The sequence below is a fragment of the Triticum dicoccoides genome, chromosome 1A (genome assembly GCF_002162155.2).
Source record: "Triticum dicoccoides isolate Atlit2015 ecotype Zavitan chromosome 1A, WEW_v2.0, whole genome shotgun sequence".
Taxonomy (NCBI): Eukaryota; Viridiplantae; Streptophyta; class Magnoliopsida; order Poales; family Poaceae; genus Triticum; species Triticum dicoccoides.
In genome coordinates, this window is record NC_041380.1 from 562,703,022 (window position 1) to 562,714,853 (window position 11,832).

At 45.6% G+C, this 11,832-nt stretch overlaps 1 protein-coding gene and 1 pseudogene across 1 annotated transcript; both read right to left on the reverse strand.

The window, feature by feature from the left end:
- Positions 1-5,428: 5,428 nt before the first annotated feature.
- LOC119296288 lies at positions 5,429-5,565 on the reverse strand (annotated as a pseudogene).
- Positions 5,566-6,555: 990 nt separating this feature from the next.
- LOC119290506 (heat stress transcription factor A-2c-like) lies at positions 6,556-9,820 on the reverse strand. Its single transcript, XM_037569222.1, has 5 exons — positions 9,604-9,820; positions 9,158-9,505; positions 7,398-8,255; positions 7,039-7,138; positions 6,556-6,918 (listed from the first exon to the last, which is right to left on the reverse strand). Exons 2-3 carry the CDS (start codon positions 9,485-9,487, stop codon positions 7,479-7,481), a joined length of 1,107 nt encoding a protein of 368 aa, XP_037425119.1. The 5' UTR covers positions 9,488-9,505; positions 9,604-9,820; the 3' UTR covers positions 6,556-6,918; positions 7,039-7,138; positions 7,398-7,478.
- Positions 9,821-11,832: the final 2,012 nt, after the last annotated feature.

Genomic DNA, 11,832 nt, shown 5'->3' on the forward strand with positions numbered 1-11,832 from the left:
GGGGGGGGGGGCAGCACGGTGGTGGTGAACGATGGCCTGGCCCTAAAGGAATGGCCGGGGCAGCGGCAACACGGCAGTGGGAGGAGGTTTCGGGGAGGGCGGGGGCGACGAGGCTGCACAGTAGCGCCGCCGGCAGCGGGCGGTGGTGGCCAACGGTTCGGCCGATGGTTCGTGGGGCGGTTGGAAGAAGATGCATCCGGAGTTGGAAGACGACTTTGCAATCGTTAGATCGGAGATCAAGGATGAAGAACAGCGATTGGCCCAAATTGGGAATTCAGTCGACTGGCACCCAGCCAGTCCCTTTTTGGTATGCAATGGCTCATCACAACAGAGTGGATGATGCATTGGATTTTCAATCGACAACTACAGGTAGCCTGCGATAGTGGTGGATTTTCTCTAGCCTCGGCAGCAGCAGTCCAACAACAGATTCACCAACTGAGTTTCGATTAGCGGTCCTACCATGTATATAAAGATGATAGAGTAACAACCAGATTCAAACTGCGGCTAATAATTGATCAAAGATGATGGAGTAACAACCAGATTCAAACTGAGGCTAATAATTGATCAAAGATGATAGAGTAACTTCTAAATCACTTCAACGGGTGCACATGACTTTCCGATTCAAACTGCGGCTAATAATTGATCAAAGATGATAGAGTAACAACCAGATTGATCCGAATTCAATAACTGTCAGGAAAATTTAACTATATATACAAGAGATTGGAAGGACCTTGCAAGCCCACTCCCCCAACACCTGAATACTCTGTGCACATCAGCAGTGTACCTTGGTGATTTTACAAGTGGACATCCTCTTTGCAATCAGGTTTGCAGGTCACAGCCATGTTCGTGGCCATTAACCGGCCTGATTTAAAGCCGAGCCCTACAGCTACCGCGTCATCGGTTTGAGACACTTCATGGAGTTTTGCTGCACAATTACCACGTGTGCTCATCAAAAGCTTAGTAATAGTCATTGCTAGGAACATTAGAATTTGATAAATTGCATGATAGTTGGCATGAGAAAAAGATAAGCATGTTACATTGTGACTTGTGAGTGAACTGCTTGGCCGCCTTTGTGGTTCAGGGCTGAATGTATGTTGGCATATCCAGGTTTTCCTCGTGTGAAGCGGCTAGCAGATCATTCTACATCCCTCAACTTAGAGGGCTGCTATGCAAGCGATAAACACGACAGACATGCTGCGGCCACCATCAGATGCAGTGAGCGAGCACTTGTACTCCGCTGGATTGCAGCGTCATCTGCATGTAAGATTATTGGGAAGCGTTAAACCCTTTGCTCGGGCCGCATTTGTATTTATATGGGCATTGCCGTGGCATAGAAGAAGAAAACGATCGACAGATTGATCGGTAGAGTTTGGAACAGAAGAAGAGATAGAAAGGAGATACAGGTTTAAACAGGAGAAGTTCTCTCTCTATACAACTCTATCTCTATACAAATATTCCAACACTCCCCCTCAATCTAAACCTATGCTATTCCAAGGTTGAGATTGAACTTAAACTCATCAGGTCTCCTCATAGTGAGAGGTTTTGTAAAACCATCAGCCAGTTAATCACCAGTGGGTATAAACTGTATGTCAAGCAGTTTGCGAGCTACTCTTTCTCTGACGAAGTGAAAATCAACCTCAATATGTTTAGTACGTGCATGAAAAACAGGATTAGCTGAAAGATAGGTTGCAGCAATATTATCACACCATAATCTTGCAGCTTGTGGAGTCTTAATTCCGAGCTCATAAAGCAATGTTTGAATCCACATGACTTCAGCTGTGGCATTTGCTAGAGCCTTATACTCTGCCTCAGTACTTGATCTTGAAACTGTAGCCTGTTTCCTTACACTCCATGATATAAGATTTATTCCCAGAAAAACAGCAAATCCACCTGTAGACTTTCTATCATCAGGACATCCTGCCCAATCTGCATCTGAATAAGCAGTCACAAGCATAGACGAAGACTTGACAATTCTCAGTCCAAGTCCTTCTGAGAACTTCAGATACCTTACAATTCTTTTAACTGCAGTCCAATGAGTGGTAGTAGGTGCATGCAAATATTGACACACTTTGTTCACAGAGTAAGAAATATCAGGACGTGTAAGAGTTAAATATTGTAATGCACCCACAACACTTCTATAGTTTGTTGCATCCTCAGGTCCAAGTGCTTCTTCGCTATCAACTGTGAGTTTTTCTGAGGTTGAGATTGGTGTACTTACAGGTTTGCAGTTTTCCAATCCTACTCTCTTGAGTATGTCATGAGCATATTTCTCTTGTGAAAGAAGTATACCATCTTTTATCTGTTTGACCTCTATGCAAGGAAATAATGAAGATCTCCTAGATCCTTAAGAGCAAAATCCATCTTTAAATCCTTAAGCAAACAAGTGGTAGCATCTGAACTTGAACTAGCAACAATAATGTCATTAACATATACTAAAACATAGATAATGACATTTCCTTTTTGATAGAAAAACAATGAGGTATCTGCCTTAGATGGTGTAAACCCAAGTTGTTGTAACTGAGTGCTCAACCTTGAGTACCAGACTCTTGGGGCCTATTTCAAACCATATAAAGCCTTATCTAACTTGCAAACAAAATGAGGTGAATTTTTGTTCTCATAACCTGGTGGTTGCCGCATAAAAACCTCTTCTTCCAGAACACCATGAAGAAACGCGTTCTGAACATCTAGTTGCCTTAAACTCCAACCCTTGGAAACCGCAACAGATAGCACAAGTCGAATTGTAGCTGCTTTAACAACAGGACTAAAAGTATCATCATAATCAATACCAAATCTCTGCTTGAAACCTTTCGCAACTAACCTTGCCTTATATCTGTCTATGCTTCCATCAGATTTTCTCTTGATCTTGTATACCCACTTGCAATCTATGACATTTATGCCCTTTGTTGGTGGTACCAGACGCCAAGTTTTGTTTTTCATAAGTGCTTCATATTCAACATCCATAGCCTTTTTCCATTCTTTACTAGCAAGTGCATCATGCAAATGAGTTGGTTCACCCATACTAGTAAGAAAAGCACGTTTAATTTTATCATACCTTATAGTGCCATCAGTGTATTCTTTCTTCTTAACAATACCAGACCGAGACCTCGTGTGTCGAAGTGGAATACCTGGCGCATCAGAATCACCAGCAGAATTTGCAACCACAGAAGATCCGGCCGGATCCGTTGCGCCAGACTGATCTGGATCAGCCGCGACAGACCGCTCCAGATCCGAGGCGACAGGGATCTCCCTCGCGATCAACGCTCCAGTGGAGCCGCGCCGCGTGTCACCCTCGCTGGCTGTCTCCTCGGATGCGTGGGGCGAGACGTTGGTGTTGGGCCCCGCGCCTGTCTCCTAGTCGGCCACCGGCCCATCAGCCGCACGCGTGGCGCTCGGGGAGCGGCACTGGCCCGCGCCGGTTTGGCTAGGCTGGCCCACGCTGCCTGGGCTGTCGTCGACTGGCGCATGCGACACGGAGGGAATCGCCTGGGATCGCGCGCCAAGCCTGACGCGGGGATTTTCCTCGGATCCTGTTCTACTGCCGCTCAAATCTTCCTGGGATCCCGTGACAGTTTTGGCTGCATCTCTTTGCATAAAATCACGTCCTGAAGCTGCACTTTTACCATCAAAAACCATATTTTCTTTAGGATTAGTCACATGATCAGCACTATTTAACTCACCCCCGTGATCTGGACTAGATACATATTCCGGAAGAAGTGCAATTTCTGCACGAAGAAGAGCTCCGGCATTTGGATGAAGTTTTTCAAAAGGGAATATTGTTTCATCAAATATAACATCACGAGAAATATAGATTCGTCCAGTAGAGATTTCAAGACACTTGTATCCTTTGTGAAGGTTACTATAACCGAGAAACACACATTGAGTCGAACGAAACTCAAGTTTGTGATGATTATATGGACGAAGATTAGGATAGCAAGCACACCCGAAAATTCTCAAGGAGTTATAGTCTGGTTTTTGATGAAACAATTTTTCCAAAGGAGTGATATGACCAATTACTTCGTTGGGAAGACGATTTATAAGATAAGTGGCAGCAATAAAGGCTTCGTCCCAATATTTTAAGGGCATGGATGCATGAGCTAGAAGGGATAGACCTACTTCGACAATGTGGCGATGTTTACGCTCGGCGGAGCCATTCTGCTGATGAGCATGAGGGCAAGAGACATGATGACTAATACCAATGTCACAAAAGAAAGAGTTGAGTTTCTCATACTCTCCTCCCCAGTCACTTTGAACTGCAATAATCTTTCTGTTGAATTGACGCTCAACAAGTTTCTGAAATTCTTGGAAGATGGAAAGAACTTCAGATTTAAACTTAAGCAAATATATCCAAGTGAACTTGCTAAAGTCATCAATAAAGCTAACATAATATATTTTTTTCTTCCAAAAGAATCTCTTGCATGACCCCATACATCACTAAAAATAAGTTCCAATGGAGCACGAGACACACTATTTGACTTAGGATAAAGGAGTTGATGACTCTTTGCACACTGACAAGCATCACAAACAGACTCAATATTTTGACTAGATGACAATGGAAGATTGCCTTTATTCACTACTTGCTTGACTATGATCGAAGAAGGATGTCCTAATCTTTGATGCCATCTCGCCAAGGAGGGCTTGATGACGGAGTAAACTTGATGACGACGCTTTCGACTAAGTGCTCCGGATGTGATGGGATACAAGCCTCCAATGCATCTACCGTGATGAATGAGCTCCCTCGTTGCCCGATCCTTGATGAAAAAATATGTTGGATGAGTTTCAAAGAAAACATTATTATCGGCAGATAAACGAGACATGGATGCTAGGTTTTTGTCGGCTTATGGAACATGAAGGACATCTTTTAGAATAAGATCACGTTTAAGAGTAGGGGAATTAATAGATGCTTGACCAATGTGACAAATATCCATACCTCCACCGCTTGCAGTGTGAATTTGATCGTTGCCGAGGTATCTCTCCCTCATGGAGAGTTTTTCAAGCTCGTTGGTGACATGATCAGTGGCCCCTGAGTCGGCGTACCAGACCGTGCCATCTCCTCCTTGCTCTCTGATTGCGGCAGCGACATGACGGGCGTTAGGAACGTAGTCTTCATCATAACGATGCCAACAGTCCATGACCTCATGGCCCGGTTTCTTGCACAATTGACACCGAACACGGTTGCTTAAGGAAGGTCCAGAGGAGGTGTGATTGTTGTTGAAGCCACCCCCTCCAGAACGGGCAGGAGCGTTGGTGCTGGTGCAGCCGCCCCCACCGGATCGAGCACCTGGTCCGCTGCCGCGGCCGCGCCCGCCACCACTGTTGTTGTTGCTGCGGTTCCTTCCCTGATCGCGCCCACGGCCAGTACCACGGCCACGCGAAGCGGCGTTAGCCGAAGACTGGCGCACGTTCATCCCATGGAGAAGATTGAGGCGTGCGTCAAAACTGAGAAGCTGCGTGTATAGCTCCTGGACGGTCACGGGTTCAACCCGCGCAGCAAGCGCCGACACGACCGGGTTGTAGTCGAGGTCGAGGCCGGCCAGAACTTGGGAGATGATCTCGCCTCTGGACATGGCAGCTCCGGTGCAGGCGATCTCATCCGTGAGCATCTTGATCTTGGCTAAGTACTCTGACATGGACATGTTACCCCTCTTGAGGTTTGTGAGTTCCATCCGAGTATTGATCGACTGTGCTTCGGTTTGGGCAGCAAACATAGCTTCGATCGCCGCCCACACCTCCGCCGGTGTCTGAAGGGTAACCACCTGTGCAAGAATCTCGCGAGACAGAGAACCCATCAGAAAACTCTGAACCTGTTGCTGCTGTGCATACCAGAGAACTCGGGCGAAATTGGCGATCTGCTCCTCCTTCCCATCCTTGGTGATGGTGAGGGTTTCCGGTGGCGCCTGGCTCGCCGGATCAAGGTGGTGGCCCATCTCTGCGCCTTTGATTTGAGGCAGCACGATGGCCTTCCACATGAGGTAGTTGTTCCTCATAAGCTTCTCCTGGGGGGGTGATCGACGGGACGTGGTAAAGGATGCGGTGGAGGAGGAGGAAGGGGCGAAGGTGGAGGTGGACGCAAGGGACGTGGCGAGAGCACTCATGGTGCTGGAGGTGGTGGAAGCAGTAGTCATGGCGATAGGTTGAAGAATGGCTTGTCTAGATGCGATCTCCTTTTAATCTTAGGAAGAAGTCGCTCTGATTACCATGTAAGATTATTGGGAAGCGTTAAACCCTTTGCTCGGGCCGCACTTGTATTTATATGGGCATTGCCGTGGCGTACAAGAAGAAAACGATCGACAGATTGATCGGTAGAGTTTGGAACAGAAGAAGAGATAGAGGAGATACAGGTTTAAACTGGAGAAGTTCTCTCTCTATACAACTCTAACTCTATACAAATATTCCAACACTGCATACCGGCCGGGAACTGTTGTGTGCCCGGCAGTTTCGATAAACTTAAACTAGCCTTGTGCAGGGTGCGAGGAAACTAAACATGATTGATGATGAACTGCCTATCAGTGCACATTGCCTAAAGGGTGATTGTCCTTAGCTTCGAGTTCAATAATAAGACCACTAATCAATAGTACCTTGCAAAGGTTATCAACATTTATTATCTCAATATAACAGAGGTTGCAGCATACACTACCAATCATCACACAGGACACAGGCCCTAAAAGTAAGGTAAATTGGCAAATGGACGGCAGAAGGAGAAATGACTGAACCCACACCCAGATGCCAACGGCTGACTACAGATCAGACTTTCACAACAAAGCTTCACCCAACGAGTATATACAGTAACACACTTCCACAGCTACTGCTGCTGAACACCAGCTCAGAACAACCGAATGTCGACTACCTGGACCATCTTCTTCAGAGTTACGAGTTTAGGTAACCATTCAATACACGTCATGGGTCTCCATCAAGCGACGCCTGCATTGAAGAAATCAAACATTGTTATATTCTAGAACAACTCCTTTTTTTGCGGGAATTCTAGAACAATTCGTAAATGACATGACTTATGCAAGTGGAGAGAGGCAGGCGAGTACTTACAGCAATTAGTCTTCAGCTTCTACTCCCTACCCAGAGGTGTTCCAATCCCCGGTATGGAACACCTCAGATAGCCAGTCATGTTGCCACCAATCAACTAAATCTGGTTAATGAACAAACAAGAAAGCTTCAGTAAGTAGCAAAAGAGGGAAAGCCATAAAGCAGACCAATCAAGAATGAAAACAGGCATGTAGGTTTCAACCATGTTCTCAAAGATCCAACCACTACACTAACTCTCACTCCTGCAGACTTATGGCAACACAAATCATACATGTGTCACTGCGTTAATTACCATGTTACCATATTTTCACTACACTTATTAGTAAGATTATGATATTTGTGTTATTGAACACGAAATATACCAGATTGTTCAAGATGATCTGCAATAGTAGTACTGAAGAAGCAATGTTTGTTGGTTGAAGTGAACCACTGTGAACAAAACTCTACTGCGGGCTAGTAGAACTCAGATACCCCAACTGCTGACCCAGTTCATCGATATCTTCAGGTCTCCTTCCCTCCAACTCTGACAGCCCAGACCCGTCTTCGTCTCCAAAATCATCAGAAAATAGCTCTGCCCAGAAATCGCTGTTGATGTCCAGCTGCCCATTAGCTTCATCCTTCTTCTCCTCGTCTGTTTTGCCCTGCCCAAGCTCCTGAATGTTCTGCGCTAAATTCTCCATCCCGTTCATTCCAGGTTCACTGAGGACACCAGAATCAAACAGGAACTGTGAATCAAGTTGCTCGCTCTGACTTGTTGTTGCCCCCGAACCATAAAATGGAGCATTGTCTATAGGCCGCCTTCTTTTCTTCGAGATGGCATCTTCAAGCTCCTTCCTCTTATCTTGCTTCTGGACTAATTGCTGGAAGAAGTGTGGGTTACGCATTGCTCTTGCCAAGAACCCCATCATCTGGGCCTGTCTCTGTTCAGCAGCTCGTAGCCTGCCTTCCATGGCTTGCACATTATCCTTAGTAGCTTGCTGCTCCTGCCTTAGCTTCACTACCTCTGTGATCAAGAGGTTCTTGTCGCGCTTGAGCCTGTCAATCTCTTCCTCAAATCCAAACTCACCAACCTCCAGGCAAGATGTGAGGGCCTGCTGCTGTGATGAGGGCGCATTGGATGGCGGCTTCCTTCTCTTGATCGTCTTGAGAAGATGCCTCTGACCCCTAAGGAAACCTTCATTTGCAAACTCCCATCTGTCAGGATCAACCTTTCTGAATCCCTGCAGATTGCAAGAGGTAAGTAACGACCACGGTTAGGCCATGGACAGAACTCACAACAGAGACAGTCACAAGGCAACATGGCTATGCTGTAACTTCTAGATTATAGCTTGATCATCAGTACACTATATCATCAGTAGAGTCTTCTAGAACAAAACAATCTTGTTCCTGTACTTCATCCAGTATCTTGTTCCATCTAGCTACAATAAGAAGTTCAAGGAATGATGTCAGGATGATACAATTTTTTTCTGGAGAGTTCATCTCCATGCCTCACCGTCAGATGAAGCTCATTGCAGGACACATTGCTTCAAGAATAAGCACATTCAGAAGATTTCCACACACACACACACACACAATCAGTACAGTACAATGTTAAAAGTTTTAGAACTAGGATGTACTTCCATTAAAGCTGAAAAGCCCTTGTACACTAGTGGCTGGCTTAATTTACACTTATTAATTAAATAATCTCAAGTAGAATACAACACACACAGAAGCTGGATGTTATCAAAATCCTAGTTTATTTTATTTAGATTTTCCTAAATCCTAGTCTATCTACAGTAGTTTGGAATTATCAGTTATGACTAGTTCAGTTATCAGAGCATTACCCTGGACAGCAACAGATCCAGTTCTCATATCGCAATCTGAAGAGCACAGTGGTTATCTGAAATGCTGCTGATTTACCTAGACCAGCTACACACGAATATGCTGCCGTCTTCTTAACACAAAGATGCATATGCTTAATTGCAGTCATGACAGGACAGAAAAGCAGCAAGATCGAATAATTAACTAGCAGAAAAATGCTTCTACTTCCCCATCCCCTTATTACCAGAACAAATTAGCACCATGACTAAGAAATTAGCAAGATGCATCAGCACCAAGACACGGGAGGGAGACTCTGACTCACATAGGTGTTGAGCTGGCGGACGAAGCTGGAGAAGTTGGAGTGCTTGAAGAGGCGCGGGAGCAGGGCCTCGGCGAAGACGTGCGGGTCCCAGACGACGAAGGTGTTGCCGGCGCGGCCCCAGGACACGACCTGGTCCGTGGCCGGGTCCTCCACCAGGTCGTACGTCTTGGTGAGGAACGGCGGCGGCCCGGCCTCGTGCAGCCCCTCCATCGGCCGCGGCAGCGCCCCGTCCTGCCGCTGCTGCGGCGGCGCGGCCGCCGGGTGCGTGCGCTCCTCGTGCAGCAGCACCTCCTCCTCCTTCACAATGCCCTCCGGCGGCATCGCGTCCATGGCCGACCCCCGCCCCACCTACCGAAGCAAGAAGAGCACGAATCGGATCAGGCCCGAGAAGAAAGAAAGCTCCGCCGGCGGCGCCGAGGAAGAAGAAGCTCGGATCGGGCACCAACCAGCCCTGCTCCCGCTGAAAGCTCGGATTTTTGGGACGGAATCGAAGGCGGCGGGCGAGATCTTTGTGCGGTAATAAGGTAAATGGTGGGTAAAGAAATGAGGGAGACGGTGGGTGAATTCCGTCGGGCGGTCGCGGGGGGTGGAGTGGAGTGGCGGCCGCAGTGCTAAATACCCGTCCGTACAGTGCGCGGGCGTCGGGAGGCGTCGGGAAGGCTGTGGAAGGTTCTAGAGCACGCGTCGGGAGCGTGGCCTCGGAAGGTTCTGGACGGATGGATGGGATGGGTGATTTTTTGCCCAAGTGGCCGGGCTGCGGCTCGGCCAACAGGCCCAACCGCCGTTCGACAGCGCACCGGGGCGTGGCCCAACTGCTGCCTTGCTTTTTGCCTTGGAAAGATTCCTCGGGGCGCGGGCTAGATTTTTCTGTTTTCTGTTAATGCACACTTGTGCGGTGGTCGTGTCGTCTGCCAGTCAGCGACGCACATGCTTGCACAGTTGTCGCACTTGTATCTTTGATGAGTCAAACCCGTATACTTTTTCTTAGAAAACTTCCAATTTATTCATCTTTAATCATGGTAGTACAACGAACATCAAAAATAATAAAAATTAGTACATCCAAATCTGTAGACCACATAGCGACGACTACAAACACTGAAGCGAGACGAAGATGCGCCGCCGTCATTGCCCTTCCCTCGCCGGAGCCGGGCAAGACTTGTTGTATTAGACAGTCGGCAAGTCATCGTGATAAGGTCCCATAGGACCAGCGCAGCAGAACAGTAACCACCGCCGATGAAGAGTAGCGTAGATCGAAAGGATCTAACCTAAAAACACATGAACGTAGACGAACTACGCCCAAATCTGAGCAAATCCATCAAAAACAAATCCGTTGGAGACACACCTCCTCACGCCCATTGATGATGATAGACACACCATGGATGGGTGCTGGGAGGGGAGAACCTTATTTCATCTTCAGGGAGGCGCCGCCATCTCGTCTTCCTGAGCAGGACACAAGCCCTAGCAAAATGTGAAGGAACAACTGAAAGCAGAGCCCTCCTGCGGGCAAGGGCCGAGATCCACCACGCATACATACATTATCTTGTACAACCTCCGTCCGGGTCTATTGACCCTTAGTTTATTATAATCATCTATATGTTTTTGCAAAAAAAAATCGTCTATATGATTAATATAAAATATAATGTATATGGTAAATATATTGTTGGATTTGTATTTGAAAAACCTTTTCAACGATGTAATTTTTGTGACATATACTTCACATATTGTTTGTTAAATTTATAGATCAAAATTTAAGACAAAATAAGAGTGGGCCTAATAAACACGGGTGGAGGAAGGGAGTATAGTACTCCCTCCACATATTAGCTTTGATCAAACTCAAACCTTATAAAGTTTGACTAAGTTTATTAAAAAATAAACTTTTATAATTAAAAATATATGTGATATGAAAATACAATGAATGATGATTCTAATGGTATTGTGGATGTCAATTTTTTTGTATAAACTTGGTTAAAGTTTAGAAAGATGGCCCGATACAAAGCTAATATGTGAATTAAACAATAATGGAGAGAGTATTAGAAGCTTTTGGACTGGGTTTTTCCTGTGTGTTTCCTATGTTGGTTTTCAACAGTATTTTGGTTTTTTGTGTTCCTTTACTTGTTTTCTTCTACTAGTTTTTTATGTTATGTTATTTATTTATTTAATTTTAAAGTAAAGACTACTTTTTTCAATACATGACCTATATTTTTGGTATACATTTGAAATATTTTTTATACACGTTGAATATTTTTCAAATACATGATGAACATGTTTTTAAATACATGTTTCAAATATGTCTTGAACATACACATTGAACATTTTTTTGAATGATCCAAAACATTCCTTATACAATGTATTACCATTTCATGTGAAGCTACATGAGTTCCATACGAGATGTGAAGCATTTGAACATTGAAAAGATTATTAAAGGTAGTAGATCTCTCGTGGTTGGTTTCTGAAATTCGAAATGTGCAGCATCCCCTCGAAATTCATTGGATGCCGCCCCCACTGGACTAGTTATCCCTCTTCTTAAACAGCTCTTTCTCTTCGAATGATGGTTTGGCAGGGCTTGAAATGATTCTCATGAACAATGCAAGAGAGGTTCACTTTGCTTCATGTCATCTTCTGTTTCTTTTACAACAACCCACTAGAAGCGGAGATTCATGCTTCTTATTGTTTTT